Below are 24,692 nucleotides of genomic sequence, written 5' to 3'. Positions count from 1 at the left end.
GTAATAAATTTTTATAAAACATAAGATGCTTATATTATCTACTTAATGTTAAAACAAATTAACACAACACAATATGAATTTTTGAAATCTATCATCTGATATTTATTTTGTTTATGTGATTAATTCATTTTCATACTGTGGAACTGACTCACGTTTTGGCCTTAAAACATGTCTGACACTCGATAAAGATATATCTATATCTTTAAAAGTATTTAGTAAAACTATGCCTACAATTACTGTTAAAAAGCCACATATATTTCCAATAATGTCAAATATTGCAAGTTGATTCCACTCTTCAAATAATATTGTTGATGCAATCACAACGAAAGTAGTAAACATCACATAGTAAATTGGAGTTACAATAGATGTGTTGAAAATATCTAAAGCACGATTCAGATAATTCATTTGGAATGTAATACATGAAATAATCATGAACACAAAGAACAGTACTAAAGGACTGAATACGGATACATTTTTATTATTACCTGCAAATATTTCTTTACAAGCAACACCTAATGCCTTGCAAAACATTACACTTAGGCTTCCTATGGCAGAGCATAAAAATATATATAGTGAAATATTTTTATGGCCATGCTTATGAGTTACAAAAATATTTAAATATAAGCATATCAATATAATAGCAATACTATAAAATATAAATAATGGTTTTTGCAGTTTTACAACAAGCTCTTCTAAAGTATTAATATTTTCTTCTTTTGGACAATGTATTACTATAACTGTAGACCCTAATATACACAGCAGGCATCCAAATTTTCCTAATAAATTCAGCTTTTCATGTAGATAATATGAAGCTAATACAGATGTTACCAAAACACTGAGAACACCTAACGGCGTGACTAATGAGGCAGGAGCAAATGCATATGCAGTAAAGTTTAACAATTCACCAAATCCCACTGTAAATTTTTGCATTTAACAGGGTAAGTTAATAGTTGAAAAAATAAATAGATTTGTTATAAATAATTAAATCATAAGCCTACATTACTTCTTTAATTGAAAATTAAAAAGTATTAATTAAAAAAGTATGAACTAATATATTTTTTAGATTTAAGGAATATGAATAATAAAACAAATTTTCACAAGGAGGTAGCAAACATACAGATTAAATAATATACATAAAAAAGTAATCGACAATTAAAGTGCTATCTAGCAAAATGAATAAAAGGGAAAAGAAAGTATCCCAGCAATGCAAGCAGGCTTATGACCTAAATATTTTGGAATATTATCACACTTACTACATAAAAATCCTAGCCACCATGTGCTCTCCTTCAGATAACCAAAACCACCAGATCCAGCCCGTAGAAGACCATTTGTTCGTAGTTTTATAAGAGCCTTCTTTTTAATTATAAAACTTGAACCAATAAATAAGCTGGAAGAACTAGCAAGAGCCAGCCCCAGGTAAAAATATGCTACAGAGTTTTGCATTATGTAATTCTACATAATGCTTTTTTGAAATTACATTCAGGTAGGATAATAATATAGTACTTTTTGTCAAAATTTATAGGTTATAAATCTAGCAAAGTAATAATTTGTGTACATCCATCTAATTAGCAAAGTATTAGTAGGATATTTTGTAGCTTGACTTGTAGCATTAGCCAATATTTTTCCATAATTTTTTATAAATTATTAAAATATCAAATACATCTGACTTATTTTGATCTTTTTTCGTTTTTGACATAAACAAACATACTTCATATTAATTAAATTAACGAATTATCATGCAACGATACCAACTGAAACTAATTAATTAATTTCTGCTTTTGCTGTAAAAAGATTACAACTAAAAGTTTATGTTGAAATTTTTAGTATGAATGAATGTAAATCTAAAATCATTATTTGTGATATTGAAAAATGTGAAAATGTAATCAAAGGAAAAAAACTTTGTCTTATGTCTGTCTAAAATGAGCCTTACGAATTACTACCATCAGTAATGAAAAAAAATTAAATGCACATGATAAAGATTTATATATAATATTTTACGTAATTTGCTATGAATAATATAAAATAAATAATTTTACATAAAAATATTTATATTTATTAAAATTTAAAATTAAAATCGCTTGTGGCGGCCTCATTCGTCTATTAATGGAACTAGTTGACAGTTGTTCACAGCGCCCATCTGGATAACCCGTCACATCGTGTATAATCGTTGCACTTTTCTGTGTACAGAACTCAGGCATGTGAAATTGTGATTCAACAGTGTGCATTTGTGAATAATATTTAAAGAAACATATTTTGCTTATTGTATCCACAACAAAGATTTTTTTATTATAATGTGCTATGATAATATATTAATGGCAGTGGCAAAAGTGATTTAACGTGAATGTCTTGGATAATACTTAATGCAAAGTAATAAACATAACAACATGGCTGGTGTATTCGATTTTGAATTACACGATGTTGACGATAAAGTGAAGCCCCCAGATTCGGATGAAGACGATGTTATTGAAATAGATGAGGTCAGTGCCATTGATATTTATTTTAACTTGTGTGAGACGAAAAAATTGCCAAGTCGTAAAATATAACCTTACATTTTTTAATCCTTCTACACCATATGTGTAGAAATTCTGACTTTTACGTATTAAAATAAATATATCACTATTTAGTTTGCTGTAAGTTTTTACAGAATTTGGTCTTAATTTGGTGAAATAATTATCTGCTGGGAATTAAAGAATTTAGAATTTCTAGTTTATTCTAAAATAGTAAAAGCTTTTTGCTTTGTGAAAGAAATGTTTCGAACCTTAAAATTAAAGAGCCGCCAGCTTTACGATATATATATATATATATATATATATATATATATATATAAAATTCTATAATTAAATCGACATTTAAATATATCCTATGACTCACATTTTCTTCAAACTACTTTGTTGTAGCCATTGATGAAAAATATCATTATCAGTAAAATTTCCTGTGATTCAAAACCAAAACTGTTGGCTAAATTTTTATCATGAACAGTACCACAATTTTATTTTTATATTAATAAAGTCCATTCATATTTTGTGTAATTTATCTTCTTATGCAACTCTAATAAATAATGATACATACCTAATTCACAAATACTGGTGAAATAAGTAATTAATTTTGGCCTTTTTGTTTAAAACGTTTTTGAAATTTTAACTATTTCTTCTGGTTCAAAACAAGAATTAGATTATAGTACACAAATAAAAGGTGATCCATAGAGTTTTCCTTTTGTGTCTTCAAACTACTTTGTTGAGGCCATTGATGAAAAATATCATTATCATTAAAATTTCCTGTGATTCAAAACCAAAACTGTTGGCTAAATTCTTATCATAGACAGTACTACTATTTTATTTTTAGATTAATAAAGTCCATTCACATTTTGTGCAATTTATCTTCTTATGCAACTCTAATAAATAATGATACATACCTAATTCACAAATATAGGTGAAATAAGTAATTAATTTTGGCCTTTTTGTTTAAAATGTTTCTGAAAATTGAACTATTTTTTCTGGTTCAAAACAAAAATTAGATGTATTGTACATAAGTAAATGACAATCCATAGGGGTTTTCTTAAAAAAGCACTGTGAAATATCAATCTACTTAACTCTCTAATTACTCAATGTTTATCTATAGACAGATTGTAATTTATATGTAAATAAAAAAATCTTTCATTTTATTTATGTTTCTATTGCATTTGATCTTTTATTAAATAGGAATTATCTAATGCAAAATAATATGTTTATGAATGAGAATTTAGAATTTTGGTATACAATTCTACTCCATCTGCAAAATTATAATTAACAATAAAAAGTTTTTCATGCTTTCATACATCATTTTCTGGAATTGCTTTGGAGGATATATTTTTTAATCTTAAGCCTCTGTAGTCGATTTCACATACATACAAAATGCATTTGATTGTAATTTGATCATTTAATTAGTAAGATTTTCGACTTATCTCAATTCTTCTTGATAAAGTGGATCAATTTCCATATGGTAAAATTTCACCCATGTCTTATATTTATGGTATTGGCTAATTACATAATTTGCAGCAATAAATGAGTGATTTACTGATATAGTATAGTTCAGTCTATTAAAACTATAGTTTTAATTTTTCAAGAATTTTTATATACTATTTCTTGTTCTAAACAATCTGTAAAATTATAATTATTATATAAAGTTTTTTTTCGCTTTGATACATACTCTTCTGGAATTGACTGATTGTATATTATATCTAAATAAAAAAATCTTACTTTATTTATATGTCTACTTCTATTTGATATTTTATCAATTTTTATAAATAGGTATGTAGAATTTTGGTATACAATTTCTTCTTCTACTTCATCTGCAAAATTATAATTAACAATAAAGTTTTTTATGCTTTGATATATACTCTCCTGGAATTGCTTTGAAGGATATATTTTGTAATCTTAAGTCTTTGTCGTCGATTTCAAATACATACAAAATGCATTTGATTGTAATTTGATCATTTAATTAATGAGGAATTTGACTTATCTCAACTCTTGTTGATAAATTTGATACTTTTCGAACATCGGGTTCTAACAGGTTCTCACATGCTAAAATTTTACACATGCCTTATTTTTATAATATTGACTTATTATACGAGGTGTGTTCAAAAAGTACCCGGAATTACTAATAATTAAATTTCGCGGGTCTGGAGTGTCTGATTGTCAAAAATTTTTTTTTATTGTGTTGGTATACATGCCCCTAAAGTATGATGAAGTTTTCAGCTATATTCACTGTTTACTTTGTCTGTGGTAGTCGCTAAGGTTCGACGTGTTTTTCTGAGCTCGGCGATTTTTACAATGGAAGAATTGAAAAGTCAAAGAATTTGTATTAAATTTTGCGTAAAAAATGAAATAAAGTGTTGCAAAGTGCAAAAATTCACCAGATATGGCTCCGTGTGACTTTTTCCTATTCCCAAAGTTGAAGAGACCCATGAAAGGACGGCGGTTTTCCTCGATTGAAGAAAATCGCTGAGAGTGCTCAAGGACATATCAAAAAGTGAATATCAAGGGTGCTTCGAAAATTGGAAAAAACGCTGGCATAAGTGTATTATATCTGGGGGGGACTACTTTGAAGGGGACCACATTAATGTAGACGAATAAATAAATATTTTTTTGAAAAAATGAAAATTCCGGGTACTTTTTGAACAGACCTCGTATAATTTGTATCAAAATATGTGTGAAATACAGATATTATACAGATACACTAAAGTTTTGAATTTTTCTGGATCCAATGACCTTTATCTGTTCAAAATTGTCTATGAGTTTCTAATATGTTGCAACCACAAGAATTATACACTGTCAATACTCATGGGAAATTAATTGATAATTCATGGGTTTAAATAATTTTATATATTTATAAAGACTGCAGAAAATAGAAATCGAGTTTTTGAGAGAAAGGAGTATAGGATTTGAATGATCTAAAAACATTCAATTTGTAATGATTGGGAGAAGAGGTGATTAGTTTTTGGTAAAGACAGGCCCCGTCATTTCGAAGATACCGAACTAAATGTTCAAAAAATTTCAGTTTTTGAGTGAACTAAGCGTCCTAATTCTAATTTGAATGATCTAAAAAACTTTCTGCTTGTATTGACAAAACAATTGCTTTTGATGATAAAAAACTATTACATCTTTTTTTATTTTCTATAAAATATTTTTGTAATTTTGGATTAAAAATTCAAAAAATTACCCATGCTAAGCACGGTCTAAGCGCCACTCGGGTACAAATACATGTTTACCCAAGTACGTTTAGACAGTTTATGTACTGGAGCATTTTTCCAATTTTGTGAAAACTTATTGAAAAATGTGAAAACGCCGCCAAGCTAAGCACAGTATAAGTGAAAATGTCGCATAGAATTATTTGCAAATGCGTTTAGACTGTGACTGTGTTCAATTTTGTGCAAATTAGGCAACTATTTTTTTGAAATTGAATTCGAAATGAAATGACGATTGTTAATGTTCTGGAGATAAATTGATTTATGATTTACATTTGATTTTCTCAGATATAACAAGATAGCAAAAATAATGAAAGTTACAGTATTTGTAATAATATATTTGAAAACGTTCAAAATTTCTCGAATATTTCATTACGGTACGGGAAGTTCCAGCAATTTGCCTTAAGGCACGATGCCATACACCGCTAGTTATCTTAAGAAATGCACGTTTTGGATATAAGTCTAACTAAATTAATCTAAAGCAAAATATCTAAGAATTAGAACAGGCTGTTTATTTTTGCTAACAATATTTTTTTACTATAACTGATTTATTACTATGTAATATTTTGATATATTTCATCACATTTAATAATGCGAAATATATAGTAATTATTTTCAGCATAAGTAAGCATTATTTGCGTTATATGATACAATATTACCTTCCTTATCATTAACATTGGCGTTCATTCATTCAATTATTGAATGAGTGTGCAAACAAATACTGTTTTTATTATTGAATCTATCAGGAAAATATGTTTTCTCACACGTTATTAATTAGAATTAATCAACGTATATAGAAAATACATATACATATGATGGTTTTTATTATTGGCGAATCGACAACTGATAAAGCTTATCATAATCAATGCCATTAGAGTTTGTTCTTCCTAAAATGTGACACTGTTTAGAATCAACGTTATCAGGACAGATATAATATTTGTTACATTTTTAAATTTATAAGATTGTTTTTTGTATATAATTTATATATATTTTTTGTAAAACTTTGCAATGCATTTTTCACATTGCATTCTTTGCGGCTCAGTGATAAAAACTTGACAAGTTTCCAGGTTCGATACCCACCTCGGACAATCTGATATCAAGCAGTAGTGATATCTATTAAAACTTGGAAATGCAGATTGGAATATGTTCCCAAGTTACATTACTGGCATTACTGCAATAAATTAAATATATCAATATAAGTAAAATTCTAGTATAACTAATGGTGTATGGCATCGTGCCTTAAGACAAATTGCTGGAACTTCCCGTACCGTAATGAAATATTCGAGGAATATTATATGTTTTCAAATAGATTATTATAAATATGGTAACTTATATATGTTTACAGAAAATAAAAACAAAACTTAATGAATCAACTTTAAAATGAAGTACGATCTAATATTTATAAGATAAATATAAACTGAATTGCAAAGTTAAAATTATTTATTTAAAGTATACAAGTAAGCTTTAGAATTTTAGCTAGAATTAAAATTAAAATTCGAATTATTTTCAATATTAAAAAATTTTGGAATTAAAAAATAATAGAATGCGTTTCCCAAAAGCAACACAAACAGAAAGTTTTTTGAATCATTTAAATCGGATGCTTAGTTCTCTCAAAAACTGCCAATTTTTGCACGTTTAGCCCGAAACGGCTGGATCTACCTTTGCCAAAGACTAACCGCCACTTCTCCCCGTCATTATGAATTGAATGTTTTTTGGATCATTCAAATCGGATACTCAGTTCTCTCAAAAACTCCATTTCTATGCATTCTTTACTCCGTATTTCTGAAACAGCTAGACCTGCCTTTGCCAAAAACTAAGATCTAGCTGTAAGGATAGGAATGCCTGTCAATAGGAATCGAATGTTTTTTGAACCATTCAAATCGGTTGATTTGTGCGCCCGAAAACGTGGACGAAAAATTGTACCCATACATACACACACACCCTACGGGATGTTAAAAATATATTAAATATAGATAGGACAGCCTTTTAGTTGCCTTCTACAAATCGACTTTGTTGAGTAGATGTTTTATCACAACAGTTCATAGAACTGTTAAGTTCTGATTGCTGTTAAAAAATAAAGACATTTTTTTTCATGATTCTGTTAATTTATTCATTTGTTCTGATTTGCCCGCTGAAAATTAATATAAACTGTACTTTGATTAGTTATTTCTTTTTCATAATAAAAAAATACAATGAATTTTCCAAATTGTTGGATATTAAGTATATTAAAAGTTTGTTAATGATTTTAAACTGTTTATTTTGTGCATTTGTATATTGTTTAGCAACTGTACTTTATGCACGTCATAAATGCAAAAGAGTAATGTACATGGAATTTAAACAAGAGTTTGCGTCAATGAAAATTTGATTTACAAATTTATCATGATTGTTTATAAACAATTTTCAATTTACATAATAATAAAATATTATGAACTGAGTATGATTTATTGTTATCTAGATGTCATTATCTATTTGGTCTTATCTCTGTATTTTGATTTCTATTTGAATTACAATCTGTCTTTTATTATATGAAGATATTTAATTATTGTTTTGTTAATTTAGGAGATGGCTAATAGGACACTTGTGCTTTCTAGTTGATTCATTCAGTTGCATATTTTCAACCTATTTAATTTGTATATTTGTCTTAATGATTTTTGCAGTTTAAGCTCTCTATTTTTTTTCTATTTGAATTAAAATCTCTATTATATGAAGATATTTGGCAATTACTGTTAGAACACTTGTCCTTTTTAGTTGAACTAAAATCGATTAAATTGTAGGTTTTTAACATACTTTATTAGTATTTTTGACTTAATTATTTTTGTAGTAATGAATTGAAAGGCTATTTTCATTTGGTATTTGAGATTTTGAGATTTATAATTTTAAGTGAAAATTTGACATCAATATTAATAGTATCAAACCTGGAATCAGTAGCTAGACCAATAATTTACTACCTACTATTATTTGTATATTAAAATAAAAGAAATAAATAATGTTCTTGAATTTTTGTGCATATGGTTTATTTTCAAAATTAAACAAGAATCATTGCATTAGGTAAAAACAGGTAACTAATTGGTGAGGATAAGAGTATGAGAATAAGAGTTTATTATACATATTTTTTTATTAAATAAATTCGGGATAAGGGTATGAGAATAAGAGTTTATTATACATATTTTTTTTATTAAATAAAAAGAATAGGTTTTTTGCACAAAACTAAGATTGAGTGAAGCATCTGACTGTTTTTTAAAAATTATTTTTCAGTTGGTGAATTTTTTGTGTTATAATTTTTTTCATAAAACAAATAATTTTCAGCATCGCTAGATTTATTCGATTTTCATATTTAATTCTAGTAAGTTGTACCCAAAGCTTACGTTGGAAATACGAAACAAATGTGTCATTTAACACAGATATTTACAGAAGTCAGTTGATTAAATTAAATCAATCCACCTACTGTTTTAACGTAAATTTTATTTAAGAAAGATCAGAAGCCTTGGCTTTATTAAGCACACATCTAAACACATTTTTTTGGATACCGCCCAAGTATAGTTAATAGCCTGTTTTATTAAGATCTAGAACATGTTATATTACTGTCGATAATTATTGCTAATTAGCAAGGAATTAAAATATATAATATTTATAAACATATCTAATTATAATTCTGTTATTGATAAATATCAGACTAATATACTGTAATTGAAATGCAACAATGGTAAATGACATTCAGTTGTTACTTTTATTATTTAACTAGCGAACCCGACGAACTCCGTTTCGCCACCAGATGGTTTCGTGAGATAGATGAAGAAATTTTTTGTTTGTTTTATATTTGAAAAGGAAAAATTTGATTTTATTATAAAACAGTAACGAATTTATTTCGATTACAAAATTGATGTGATTTTTAGTTGAACTTCTCTAAATAAATGAAAGTGAATCCGCAAATTATCCGTTCATCAAAGTGCTCTTTGGTAAACCACATTTTTTGTTTTTTGGTCTGAATTGCAATCGTTTGAAGTCAAACGAAAGACCAGTCAGAATCATTGGTATGTCACCAAATCGCCAGCAATTTTTGATTGAATGGTGAAATTCAGTGCGTGGACATCATATTTCTTGGCGGCAAGAATTGCTCGTTGACTTAACCAAGCATAATTCTGATAATTCTCACTAATGTCATTACTCGAATTTTTAATTACGGTGCGTGAAGTTCCAGCAATTTGCATTAGGGCACGATGCCATGCACCATTAATTTTCTCAGCTATAAACCTTGCGGAGCCCGAGGCCTTTCCAAAGAATGCAAAATTGTCGAAATCGGTTTGTGCGACTTATTTTTATATATATATATATATATATATATATATATATATATATATATATAGATGTAAGGGCCTTTAGTTTTAAAATTTTCTACATTTAGCAGACACAATTTATAACAAATCCGAATATGTTTAAATATGAGTTTTTATTTTAAAAATTTATTTGCATTTTAGAAAATACTTTTCACCAGGAAATACCAGTTGAATTTCTTTACTTATAAGTAAAGCTTGCAACTTGAGGAGCAAAGTTGCATAAGTTAAACTTTTTAATGAAAGCAGTTGCAACATCAAGTGGGACTTCTTGTAATATAATTCTCTTGTAATATAACTCTAAAGAATCTTCAGTCGAAAACTGTCATTTCGATACAAATGAAGAATTGTTTCCTGTCTAATGCTTAATATGGTAAATTTTGCTTCAACATATAGGTCGAAAATTGCTAGAAACGCAAACTCCTAATTATTTACGCAAATATATGATTCTGTGCTTGGTAATTTGTTATAATTGACCATTTAATATAGTTCTACGTACGTGCACGTGTTTAGGTGTGTTTGTGCCCTTGCATTCTCGTAATTTTTCTCAAACATCGCTAAAGATTTTCTGATGGTATTTATAGATGATCTGAAAATAAACAATTAACAATAATTTGTGCGCCGGTAACGTATTTACAATCAGTATACAAATACATTTTAGTTTGTAATGCAAACATAAATAAATTCATTAACAAATGAAACGTTTGCATTTTTATTACAAATTGGAAACAAGCTGAAGTTTGTTTTATTTGATTACTATTTATGTACATAATGTAAATTTGATTACTAAATTACTCTTATTTTATTTGTTTCACTAATGATTTTCATTATTTATATAATGCTATTTTGTTTATGAATTTTAGGCTTCTTCGTATAAATCGGATAATGTATAAAAATTGAGTGAACTTTTGTCTTACATTTTCCAATTTTATGCTTTATTTGTATTAAAAATACTACTTTATTTTGAATAATTTTCTTGATTTATTTTATTACTATTTATGTACATAATGTAAACTTTGATTACTAAATTATTCTTATTTTATTTAATTTACTAACGATTCCTGTTTTATTTTCATTATTTATATCATGCTATCTTATTCACAAATTTTAGGCTTTTCTGTATAAATCGAATAATGTATAAAAATTGAGTGGAACTTTGTCTTTTATATGTTCCAATTTTATGCTTTATTTGTATTAAAAATACTACTTTCTTTTGAACAATTTCCTTGATTTATTTTATTACTCTTTCTGTACATAATGTAAACTTTGAATACTAAATTATTATTATTTTATTTATTTTACTTACGTCTCTAATTTTGCTTTCATTATTTATATTGTCAAGAAATTTTGGACTCTTATTCATAAATAGGATAATGTATAAAAATTGGGTGGAACCGTGTGTTATATATTCTTCATTTGTTTAAGAAATACTAAAAAGTTATTTTGAATAACTTTCTGAATGTTTGCACTTTTTTTAGTTTGATTTTTATTATTTATATTTTCAAGAAGGTAGTTCAAAAATCTAAGGTTTTTATGCATTAATATGATTATTAAAAAAAATAGCATAAAATTGTGTCATGTATATTCAAAAATATACCTAGTACATATTTGTTAATAATAAGATGTTATTTTAAATAATTTAATTTATTAGGAAGCTTGGAGGCAGATCAATATGATGTCATTTTTTTTAAACATTACATAAATTGCGACAAATTGTCTTTTATATTCAAATATTTATTTTATTAGTTATTTTAAATTTTTCAATTTACGATCTTTTGGGATTTTTTTATTCTATTGACTTTGTAAACAAGTACATTAGCCATTTGCGTACAATTATTACACAATACTTATAATTTCAAGTTATTAGATTTAATAAAAGTATGCAAGGCATCATATATTCTTATATCTATCAACAATAATGATAAATTTGTTGGAACAGAGATTTTTAGCCTTATTATCTCCTTTCATAAATCTTTTGGGAATTGTAGAGGCAATTTATCAAAATTATGTATTTTTTAAAAATGATTTCTAATAATTGGGTCCAATTGTATCTTGTATATTCCATTACATACTTAATATAATAAAACATCATTTTGATGCATACATTTTTTGTTTTTTGAGAAATGTGGACTCAATATGATGTCTTTTTTTAAGTTTCAAATGCAAAATATAGTTTACGTTTATTTCTCATAAAAGTAGAATCAAATTCATAATACATAAGGATCGTTTTCACATTCAACTCTGGATAAAATATTTATAGTGGCGCACATATTATTAGGAATCTGGAATATTTTTCATACATGTTTTCTTTTTCTTAAAATTCGGTTCTCATATAACATTTGCGATGAAAGATTACTTATCATTTCATATGGTATGCATTTAGTTTGACGTCGTCGGCCTTCGGTCATTCCGTTATGTTTTTATCAATTGATACATAATCAAAGATTATGTAATTGTCAATTCTGTGGAAAGTAAAAATCTTTGGATTTTATTTTTTTTGTATTTTGACTTTGCGTTGATTTTCAATTTCATGTATGAAAGTAAAATATTATGTTGTTTCATTTTTTGTTCATGGTTAATGGACCAGTGGTAAGAGCTTAAGCCTTTCAACCAAATGGTTCTAGGTTCGATACTCACACCAGACAATCTGATGAATCAAACATCGGATTTCATTTGAAAATATAGATGTAAATGTTTTAAAGTAAAAATTACAGACCTTGCCCAACACTGAATTCTAATTTTTAACAAAATATTTCCAATAGGAATTGGTCAGTTGTTGGGTTGTCATATCAAAAGCCACTTAGTTAAGAAGAATATTTACCACAATAGCTCGTAGAACTGTCCAGATCTGATTGCTATTTTTAAACAAAAATTTGTTAATTTTATATATATATATAAAAATATAATAATATAATATATAAAAATAATATAATAATATAAAAATATTGATTTTTTTTTTAAATTATTCAATAATAATTATCAATGATGTGAGAGATTTCTAATGTAACTATAATCTAACAGAAGATATTTTGATCCTTACCATGTGAACTATTTTTTGCGGTTTTTTCATAACAGAGTAAGGCGATAATAACACATTTATAAATTTCTTCAGTTATTTTCTTTCTACTTCTCGTAGGGCAAGTTATAGAACCGCAAAAAAATCGAAAATGAAAATTTGTATATATCTTTACGTTTCAAAACCTTCTGAACATTTTGGCATACCTTAGAAAAAAATGGGTGTATGTGTGTGTGTGTGTATGTGCGTGTATGTGTGGTGTGCGGATATAAATTTTCGTCGACGATCTCGAGAACACGGGTGAAGCGATTTGAATAATTCAAAAAACATTCGATTCGTATTGATAAGGAGACGTGCTGAGTAATTTTTGGCGAAAGCAGGTCTAGCCGTTCCGAAGATATGAGTTATTGAGTTTTGATTGCTGTTTTTAAACAAAAACTTGTTAATTTTATAGTTGAATATCGATTTTTTAAAATTATTCAATTATTTAAATTATCAATGATTTCTAATGTATATACATATTTCATACCGGATGAGGTCGATTATTTTATGGCATTTCTAATCTAACTATAATCTAACTGGAGATATTTTGATCCTTACCATGTGAACTATTTTTTTTGCGGTTTTTCCATAACAGAGTAAGGCGATAAGAACGCATTTATAAATTTAGAAGTTATATTTTGAGTTTCAAACAATTTACACTGAAGATCACGTGAAACTTCTAGGTTCTCTTGGACAATTATCATTATTACATCTGGAAAGTATTCAAAGATATTGAAATGAATTTTTTACTACGTTTTGACCTTCTACTGAATGATCTTCAAGAATATTTATTCTTGCTAATCTATTGCATTAAAAGACCATTAGCATCTCGTTGTAAATATTAAAATTTGAGCTACTGCATTATTCAACCCTGACTCTGTTCTCTTACCTTGAAATTGGCACGCAGAATGCGGAATAGGTGTTAAAAATGGTTTCGCTCTCGAGACACTTTCTCTATGAGAAAGTAAAATGAACGGAGTGAGAAGTCACTCCATTAGTAAAATCGTACCGTTAAATATTACGTTTAATGATTTCAACAAATTAATCCACTAATTAATTTTTAATTACTTCTTGGGAATTAGTAATATATTCATATGTGCTTTCGACCATCAATTTATTAATATATATTTTCTTATCTGTTACACCCACCGCTTTATTCATGTCAATTTTCAATCCCTTATTCAAAGAGCTTATAAATATTTAACGTAACTGTTACAAACTAATTGTTTTAACTATTTGAATTTTATGATCACCTTTCAACAGGTATTTTAATCGTAGGTTTAATTATAATAATATAAGAAGATAATAATAGAAATTTGTTTACAGGTGGATTATGAACCTGAGCGTCACATGAACACCATTGTCGAGTAAGTTTTCATCTAACACTTTTCTATAAATATATTATATTTTCTGTCAACACTTATCAAAGATGCTTAGATAAATTTAATTCATAAAATATTATGCATATTGTGATATGTTTATATTATAAAAGATTTAATCATATATTTTTCTGACTCATATGCAAAATTGATCTGTGTAGAATTAAGAAAACATGGTGATCTGTTGATGAAGCAGCTTCTTTCGTTGTCAAAATATCAAGTTTTATTTCTCATTAATTATATTAACAAATCATAAACTCTTGCCAACATTTTTGTGTGTTTCTTTGTAACCTAAGTAAACCTAAGTAAATTTTGTTTCATTTTGCATTCTTATAATGCTTTTTAATCAATCTAATGAAAAATATTCGAAGAGGATTTTTCTAATTTATTTGTTTTTCAATGTTTTACTTTAATAATTATATCGCTTTGTAGCTTTTAGAATAAACTTTTAGCTTTTAACTAACCATTTTATCTAATTCTGACAGTGGATTAACAGAATTCAAACTCATCATAGATTGTTTTTAAAATTATAAATTATTGTGTAAAACCTTCTGCATTCGCAAGATGCCTTTAATATTATACATATATGTGCCATCTTTGTAAAATAAACTAATAAAATAATGGATTAGGATTTGATTAGATACTTCCTTGACAAGTACAGGGTGGCTGATATGTAATGCAACAAAGTAAAGCGCTATAACTTTGTCATTTTCATTTTAAATTTCATTGTTCAAAAGCAAAAATATCGGAGATGACATCAATTTTTAGAATCAGTTGAGATTTGTTCAAATTGTTACCTTTGGCCATAACCATAAAACGCTGCAGGAAAGTGGCTCTGGGTTATTTTGGCGAGGCGCTTTCTTGGGATAATCGACACTTTGGTATTTTTTAGTGCGAACCTTACTTTCCAAAATGTCCAAGGCACAAAAGTCCAACGAATTTAGATCCAGAGATTTTGGTGGCTATTGAACGTTGGAAATGATGCAAAAAACCTCTTTTTTAAGCCATTTTCGGTAGCCGCGTGCTGTGTTTGATGGTGCTGAGTCCTGTTGGATTGTCCGTGGTCTGCGGCCGAAATTATTGTCTTCCCAGGACTTCAATACTGCCTTTTAGGCATTTTCCCGATAATTTCGACAATTATTTTGATCCCACGGTCGATGAATAAGAGCGGAATGTCACCATCGGCCGTTACGGTGGTTCACACCTTTACCTTTGGCGGCGCTTGACTTCTGGTGACCAATCGAAGGTGTAAATTTTTAGCTGACCTTTTTCGTGCAAGCGAAGCAACCCCTTGGCTCCTTCCCGTCTAACTTTTTGTTTGTGCATGGATGAGCTCTTGCACTTTTTGGAACTTCAATGGCTTTAGTCCAAGCTTATTTTTCAATATGTGTTGCATTCGTTTTTGCGATATGTTCAGCTCATGAGCCATTTTTTTACCACTGCGACACGAATTTCGATCGATTTTTGGCTAAACTTTTTGGATCATTTCAGGGCTCTGAAGATAGCCACTTAAGGTTTTCCAGCCAAATATGAAGCAATCGCCTATCACGCTTGACTTCCATCACGAATAACTTTTTTTTCTGAATGCAATAGATCAAAATGCTTTTGTACGCTTGTAAAAAACCAAATGAACAATCCCTGGAATAAATCTGTCATCTGTCTGATGAGCGGTTTAGAAATGATAGCGTTCTGAAATTGGTTGCAATACATATCAGCCACCCTGTATTTTTTCAACTTGAGGTGAGGAATTTCTTTAAGAAGATTTTATAATAAAAATCGTTACTTTGTGCCGAACATTTTAAATATGTGAAAAATTAACACTTATTTATCATTTTTTCAAAATTGAATTTATTCTTGATTGTAAATTGCTGTCAGAGTTAACAACTTCCTACTAACCTGTGCATTGCATCTGTGTTGTCCGTTCGTTGTCATCATTGTCTGTCCGTTTGTCCGCTTGGCAATTGCAGCGGCGACGATCAGTCGTATTGCAGGCAACCATATCACCATCACCAACATGATCACCATCAACTTAAAAAGCAATCCAATTTCGCCCGCAGGGCTGAAGGCTCGGAGACCATTCAGTTGTCAGAGGACAATGTCAACCCAGGTAAGAATCGACTCAGCCCGGCTGATTTTGAACTCAGGAAGGTTCTTGGAAAGGGTGGATACGGTAAAGTCTTCCAGGTGAGTTAAATCATTTGTAGGCAGCTTTGTTTTATAGAATAAATAAAATTTACGAACATGATACTTTTTATTTAAAAGGTTCGCAAAACTACAGGCGCTGATATGGACTCACATTTTGCGATGAAAGTATTGCGCAAAGCTTCGATAGTACGAAACCAAAAGGACACAGCACATACTAGGGCTGAACGAAATATATTAGAAGCAGTGAAGGTAGTACACACTTATTGATTTTATTAATTTAATCTGTTAATTTTTTGTTTTGCAGCATCCATTTATAGTTGAATTAGTTTATGCTTTCCAAACTGGCGGGAAGTTGTATCTTATATTAGAATATTTGAGTGGTGGTGAACTATTTATGCATCTAGAAAGGGAAGGAATATTTTTAGAAGATACTACATGGTTAGTCTAATGTTAGTAAAATGAAAATTGGGGAGATTTTGCATCTATAAGATTTTGTTTTATTCCAGTTTTTATTTATCAGAAATAATATTAGCGTTAGAACATTTGCATTCACTGGGGATAATCTATAGAGATTTGAAACCCGAGAATGTACTATTGGATGCACAAGGCCACGTAAAATTGACTGATTTTGGTCTCTGCAAAGAACACATTCAGGAAGGCATCGTAACACATACGTTTTGCGGAACCATTGAGTACATGTAAGCAGTTCTATATAATGGTACAGTATCTTAACAAAAGATGAACAACAACTAGGAAAAGAAGTTTTTCTACATTTTCTTATTAAAATTTGTTTTGTTTATTTAAAAAAGAAAAACAAATGTTTTGCTTAATTTTGATTATTTGCATTGTATCTATAGATATAATCAAAATATGATATTAAATACATATTATATGACATCATAGGGCCCCGGAAATTTTGACAAGGAGTGGACATGGGAAAGCTGTTGATTGGTGGTCACTCGGTGCTTTAATGTTTGATATGTTGACTGGCCAGGTACAAGATAATTTGAATTTTATATTTTTTTTAATTAAAATAATGTTGTTAAATGAAACATTTCTAACCTTTAGCCTCCATTCACCGGTGTTAACCGGAAACAAACTATAGAAACTATATTAAAAGGGAAGCTAAGCCTTCCTGCTTATCTTACAGTTGATGCCAGAGATTTAATTAGAAGACTCATGAAAAGACAAGTAAGTAATAAAATTAGGATTGTAATTATTCTATGAATGCTTAATATTCACTCTTCAATTAAATTACAGGTTTCACAAAGATTAGGATCTGGACCTGAAGATGCAGAAGCAATTAGATCACATGATTTTTTTAAGCATGTGAATTGGGAGGATGTGTTAGCTAGAAAATTAGAACCTCCTATAAAACCAATATTGGTAAGAAACATTGCAGTTTTTGAAGAAAGCTTGTAGAAGTATATTTAATATGTAGTTCTTTTATTTCAGAGTGGAGAAGATGATGTATCTCAATTTGACACCAGGTTCACAAAACAAACTCCAATAGACTCACCTGATGAATCCACACTTAGTGAAAGTGCAAATTTAATATTTCAAGTAAATAGTTGCCAATCTTGTTTTTAATTATTGCATGTTTTTCTTTTTTTTTCTTTTTTATAATAGTTAGTTTTCCTTTATAGCATTTTTAAATTGACATGATTTTTATTGGTATGCTACATATATTGTACATCATTTCTTTAATGAGTATTGGTGATTGTTTACTCTATTAGGGTTTTACATATGTCGCCCCATCTGTCTTGGAAGAGATGCATCAACCTCGAATAGTACAAGCTCGAACTTCTCCACGTCGTGGGCCAGCCCCTTATCTTGGTCGAAGTCAATTTTTGGCTAGACAACATCATCAGCATCAACATAATCACCATGGTCCTGCTCAACTTCATCATCAACTAGTGGCTGGAAGCGCTCAGGACGAACGCATGGATGAGGAACCTATTGCACTGTGAAATAGACGAGTCATGGAGTCGACGACCTGAGTGTCCAAGGTAAAAAGGGTAGAGTTTATTTAAATAATACTAATTGCTTTAATTATACTCGTTGTGCAACTGTATATCTGATGCTGATGGCAAATCAAAAATACACCCATAAATAATTATCTTTACCAGTTACTTTATGAAACTGCTAATTCAAAATTACATAGGTTGCATTAATTGCAGAGAAATTATAGGATTCACCTAGATATATGGTTTCTGCTAAGATTATTTGCTGGCCATCCAAAGATTAGATATTACTTTCAACACGGTTTTTCGGCTGACATTTGTTTTCTTTGTTTCAGGTAGATAAGTTAGATAATTGACATGGATAGACAATTCAAAATTCAACACCACTAGTGAATAATTTATAAGCGCAAATAAGTCATGAATTAATATAATTTATATAAATATATATTCGCATACTATGAAATCTATTACCAATAGCTTTTGGAAAAACTGTATTCATCAACAGGATTGAATCACAGTGACAATAATATTAGGAATTGCGGCTTTTTTATATTGCATTTTTTGTTTATTCAGACTGTGATTTATTTTAAATGGTTAATGGCACAAGGGTTTCTTCATTTTTATTGACGTTGAAGTGGATTTGTAGAAACGGTTTTGTAAGAAAAGCATCAAGGTTTAGAAACATGATTTGTTTGAAACTACTTGAATTTCTTTGGATGATAGTGATGATGGTTGACTATTTAGATTTAATTATGAAGAATGGTTTGATTTATTGTTATTTATGTTAACAAAAATATCTAGTTATACAAGTGGATAGATCGCAATACTTTTGTTATTTTTAATATTATAATCTAATTTAAAGTAGTAAATTTGTTCTAGTTTAGAACATGTGTTGAAGCTGTTTGTTTTTTTGTTTTGTTGTTGTTATACATTTTTGTGTCTCATGTGTTATTCACTTAAATATTTAATTTTTATATTTTTTTCAAATTCAATTAATGCTCCGATTAAATTTATAAATTCTGATTGAAGTTTTCACGTACTTAATATTTCCAATAATTTAATTCTAACAAATAATAATGCATAGTAATGGTGCTGTAAGATTTCATAGTATGCTTTAAGTGAAACTATAAAATACTAAAAAATATTTATAAGTTTATAAATTTAATTTTTTCATAATGTAAGTAATAATATGGAAAATGTTTTGTAAAAAAAGTATGCAGTGATATTGTACTTGAATCAATATTCTCAAAATTCTAACTATGGATATTTATCAAATGATATTTTTAAAAGTCAAGTTTATAGATTTAGTAAACTCTTGACTAAAAATGTTAATAATTGCTAAAAGTAATCGATATTTTTCTTATGAAACTGTGTGGTATTTCCGTTTGTGAGCGACTTCTTAAGTTTACTGAACAAGAGTCTTGCATAGAAAAATGCCTTCGCTGTTTGTAATAATAATATTTCGCAGGTATATCATAATAAATATATACAAATCGCGTTATTACTATACATATTTTATGTAGATCTTTTCTTATGATGTGAATAGTTGAAATTTTTAATGTGTTGTATTTTCTCAGGGATAAATTTAATTGCGATATACAAAATATATTCTAAATCAAACATTTTAGAATTAGCTTTTCAAGAATTGATAAAGCTCGCAAGCTGAAACTCCACAGAAATTGTAGTTGGAGTTAATTACTGATAAACGACGATTATAATCGAATTTATAATACTTGATCACTGACTTAAGTCGATTATGCAAAAGACGTTGAGTAAAAAACTTATTTTGAAGTTGAATTGGTTATATGTTTTATTGATATGTATTTGGTGAATTACGAATTACGAATCAGTTATGCATATATCCAGTTTACGGTTGTTTTTATTTATATGGGCTATTGTTTTTGAAAACTACTTTTTAATGGCCTGTTACGTTAATAGCATCTTGGATTTTAGATTTTTTTTGACCTCTTATTAAATTATTTAGATTTTTTGAGGAAACAAAATTCTAATATTGAAATCTTAAATTGATGATTATATGTAGTTAATACCTATTCATCATAATATTGATTTTGAAGAAAGTTACCTTATTATAAAGTCAAGTCTCTAACATAAGAACAATGTCACTAGAAAAGTACTTTTTACTCTAATCATTACAAATATTGTACATATGTAAAAATCAAGCTTGCACATAAATGTTTTATAATGAAATTTATTCAGACTTCCGATTGATTCATAAACTTGTGATAACCGTTTTTTATAAGCAAATGATATTTAACAGAATTTTCGAATTAATAGAAAATAATTGACAATTTTTTATGGCAGAACACACAGTTTTCTGCTAACCACAGTAATTTCAATTTTGAAATAAATATATATTTTTATAAAAGGATTTTATCATGTTTGCATGTGTATTTTTTGTAGAGTATGAAATATTTGTATTCGAGATGAAGAATTATGTAGAATCTTGGTCGATATAATGTTAAAGTTCAACTTCAAATTCTTGCCATATTTATCAGTTTTCGATTCAATACTATATGTTGTTTAAATAGCACCAAGTGATAAAATATATACGCTGATTATGAAAAAATAATAATTTATTGCTGTTCATTCGGCCAAGATTTTATCAATACGCTTCTAGACGTATTTGAGTTGGTAGTGTTGAATATAATTTTTGAACGAAAAATAGACAAAACTCGACTGCCAATTGCAATGTCTTACGAAATAGCTCAATTATTATTTTATATTTATATATTGTTATATTATATCTTTTAATGTTTATCAGTCCTTAAGCCGATATTAATTATTGGTAGCTAGTTCAGAAATAATTTGCTTTAATTTATAACTTAGGAAAACATATAATAAAAATATATGTGTATATAATATACTTTAAAGATAAAGAATACTATTTATATATTATAACCTATATATGCACAGTATATTTCGTACATATGTAAATTAATTTGTGCATAGTGTATATAAATGTCATTAATTCGGTGACTTTATGGTGCAGACTATTTAATCTTTAGACACCATGGATAATAAAACATAAGTCAATCATCTGGTTGATTCATTTATATGATTAGACTCGAAAATAACTATTCTTGGTTATCTACGAACTAAATAGTCTACACCCTATAACAATCACAGAAGTGAAAGCGAGCGATGAAGGCTTTTTTAATATTTAATTGAATTCAGGAATTATTTTTAAGATTTGTTTGATAAGTGTCAATGTATAAAAAACAATATCAATCATTATCATTTGTGAAATAATTGGTAATTAATCAATATTAAAGAAGCCGATTCCACCATAAATATATAGAGTTAATAATCATTTGATTGAAAATAACGGGTTACAAACGTTCTTGTTAAGACTTTGATTTTGTTTTTGACAAAACTTGATTATATTTTGAAAATAATATGCGGCTAAATATTTATTTTGATATTACATTAATTTGTCTGTATTTTGGATGTGCGCTAAAATATTATTTAGGAAATACTCTTATTAAATTTGTTATCATTATACTACTAATTTAATTATTATCTTATTATTATTAAGTTTGAAACTTTTTTGAAATTAAATTAATTAACAAATGATAAATAAACTCCCAGTAGAAGTTTATTCTATTTAAATGAAGTCATAATGCCAAAATTGCATTAAAATTCTACACGTAAAATTGTGGGTGTGAGATATTGAATTTTCATACATGTTTTTATTTAGTCAGTAATGATGATTGTACATTTAATAAATAATATAGTTATATATAAATTATTCGAAATTATTTGATTTACAGATTTTAAGAGCATTTATGAATCAGATGTGTTAAAAAAAACGAACATTCTCCATTGTATACATTTATTTCTCATTTTAAATAAATTTAGGAGTTACATTATCTAAAATTAAACTCACGAATCTTGACTATATTTACATACTTTGAAATTCGTTACACATTATATATTTTGATATGTTTTTTGATTCATCACATGTGGTTGATCCTATACCTTTCGTGGTTGTAGGTTTTTTTTAGTATTAATCATTTTCTTAGATTAATGCACAGTACATTTTTGGAATCTATATTAAAATTAATTTAAACAGAATTTATTCAAATAAAAAAAAATGAAGCAGAAATTTTCACATTAAAATAATTCCATGGTCGTAACAAGCAGAAATGTTTCGCTTACAAAATTAAGTTATAAGATAAAAACTATTTATAAGATAATAATAAACTATTGAAATTTAGTTTCAACTAAATCTATAATATACAGCAAAATTTCTGCGATTAGCTTAAATTAATAGGTATATGCGCGTTTCATATTCTTAGTAATAAGTATATACATTTGTAGTGATGTGCACTATTATATTCTCATTATATAAATTGTTATTTGAAATTATAATTCCGAAATGTATCTCGATGTTTACGCAATTAAAACATAAATTTCTTAAAATATAATTTATATAAGTAACCGAAATATTTTGGTAAATTATGTACCGATAGAGATATTGAAGTGTACATCACTGCTTTTTCATTTTGAACACTTAGTAATACACAAAACTTTTACAGATTCTTTTTGATATTTTCTTCACCTGTTTTAATTACATGTTTAAAATTATCAACAGATCGTGCATTTTTAACAGTGTAAACTATAGAAAAAATTTCACATTTCAAAAATCCGCAATGGTCTCAAAATTTAATTTTTCTTACTAAAATAGATGTAATTTTAATCATTTAAATTTCTACATTTAACTGGACTTTCTATGTTCTAGGTAAAGTTACAATTAAATAAATATTAGATTTATATATAGATACACATATATTAAAAATAATTACGCACTGAAGCTCATGCTCTAAGTTGGTGTAAGGAATTGAACTCCTATTAATGTAAGGAAATTACATAGCAATTTTTATTCTTTACACCATTTTTTGAACCATTATAATTCATCTCACATTTTTAAGTAGCCTTTAGTAATAATTTATTACTGAGTTTGGAAAGAAGTATCGCATTAAGACATAACAGCAGTAACTTATGGAAAAAATTATTTTTGAACAATTTTTTTTTTTTTTAATTTCTTGAATAAAGTTACTTGTTTCAACTTAAGCACACAGATTAGTAGAGAGCAAAAATGATACTTCCTATATGGTTTAAGGCTAACGCTAATTTACAGCATAAAGAGAAGAGCTTTTTGGAATAATGGACCGCGAGTTTTTATGTTAGAATAATTTTGTTTGTGTCCAAACCGGCGTGGAATGTAAAAACTTCATGAATGGCAATTATTAAAACAAATAACTATAGGAATCATTATATTATAATAAAAAACATTTGTATGAAATGATTTTTTAAAATCATTCAGAACATGTGGTAAAATATTATATGCAATTCTGAATTATTTGGAAAATTTCTTTAAGCCATGATTATCATCGTTTTTTGTTCCCAAAACTATGTTATCAGGGGATGCATTATTAAGTATTTATACTTTTATTGAATAATTGTATAACTATCTGAAATACATATATTGTATTTTAGATAAATTATCTCAGATAAATAACGATTATAATATATAGTTGGTCTGAATCACACCTATCTACCAATAGATCTATGGTATAAAGCCATTCATGAATCGAGATTTAAAATATTATGTTTTTTTAACCAATTATTTTTTACATATCACTCTTTTGAATAATTCATAATTTTTCTGCATTTGCTGAAATTGTTTTTAATTTTATAATCTTATATAATATTTCACTATATATTAGGTCGTCCAGTTGTTATTTATAATTAATACTAGTTGAAAGATAATTTATTATAAACAGTGATTATATTGATATTATATAAAAATATATATGGTTTTGCACCTTAACCACATTTCAGAAATTTGATGAATTATTTTGAAAACTCTTAATCTTTAATTAATATTTTTAATCTAAAAGCATGAATGCTTATGAATGAAATGCTACTATTTTTATGGTTGGAATGAAATTGTATTTGATTATAAAACAGAATAATATTTGGTTTAACAAATTATATATATATATATATATATATATATATATATATATAATTTGTTTATGCATTCCAAATTATTTAATAATTTTATCA

The 24,692-nt window shown here is 27.6% G+C and overlaps 2 protein-coding genes across 3 annotated transcripts; one reads left to right on the top strand and one right to left on the bottom strand.

The window, feature by feature from the left end:
- Positions 1 to 111: 111 nt before the first annotated feature.
- LOC113383146 (magnesium transporter NIPA2) lies at positions 112 to 1,595 on the bottom strand. Its single transcript, XM_026621395.1, has 2 exons — positions 1,254 to 1,595; positions 112 to 914 (listed from the first exon to the last, which is right to left on the bottom strand). Exons 1-2 carry the CDS (start codon positions 1,441 to 1,443, stop codon positions 112 to 114), a joined length of 993 nt encoding a protein of 330 aa, XP_026477180.1. The 5' UTR covers positions 1,444 to 1,595.
- A 571-nt stretch (positions 1,596 to 2,166) lies between these two features.
- On the top strand, positions 2,167 to 19,408 carry LOC113370194 (ribosomal protein S6 kinase beta-1). 2 transcript variants are annotated; one of them, XM_026610877.1, is made up of 12 exons: positions 2,167 to 2,477; positions 14,438 to 14,478; positions 16,548 to 16,674; positions 16,753 to 16,884; positions 16,940 to 17,073; positions 17,142 to 17,333; positions 17,539 to 17,629; positions 17,704 to 17,826; positions 17,896 to 18,021; positions 18,091 to 18,198; positions 18,372 to 18,644; positions 18,935 to 19,408. In XM_026610877.1, the coding sequence occupies exons 1-11, from the start codon at positions 2,361 to 2,363 to the stop codon at positions 18,603 to 18,605; spliced, it is 1,425 nt and encodes a 474-aa protein (XP_026466662.1). In that variant the 5' UTR covers positions 2,167 to 2,360; the 3' UTR covers positions 18,606 to 18,644; positions 18,935 to 19,408. The 2 variants fall into 2 exon arrangements, with proteins under 2 accessions (XP_026466662.1, XP_026466655.1); XM_026610870.1 differs by having other exon boundaries at positions 16,458 to 16,674.
- Positions 19,409 to 24,692: the final 5,284 nt, after the last annotated feature.

This window comes from Ctenocephalides felis, unplaced genomic scaffold, assembly GCF_003426905.1.
Source record: "Ctenocephalides felis isolate EL2017-DRISC unplaced genomic scaffold, ASM342690v1 CF-g0.4_SCAFFOLD_00845, whole genome shotgun sequence".
NCBI classification, from domain to species: Eukaryota; Metazoa; Arthropoda; class Insecta; order Siphonaptera; family Pulicidae; genus Ctenocephalides; species Ctenocephalides felis.
This window is presented reverse-complemented; position numbering and strand designations above follow the sequence as displayed.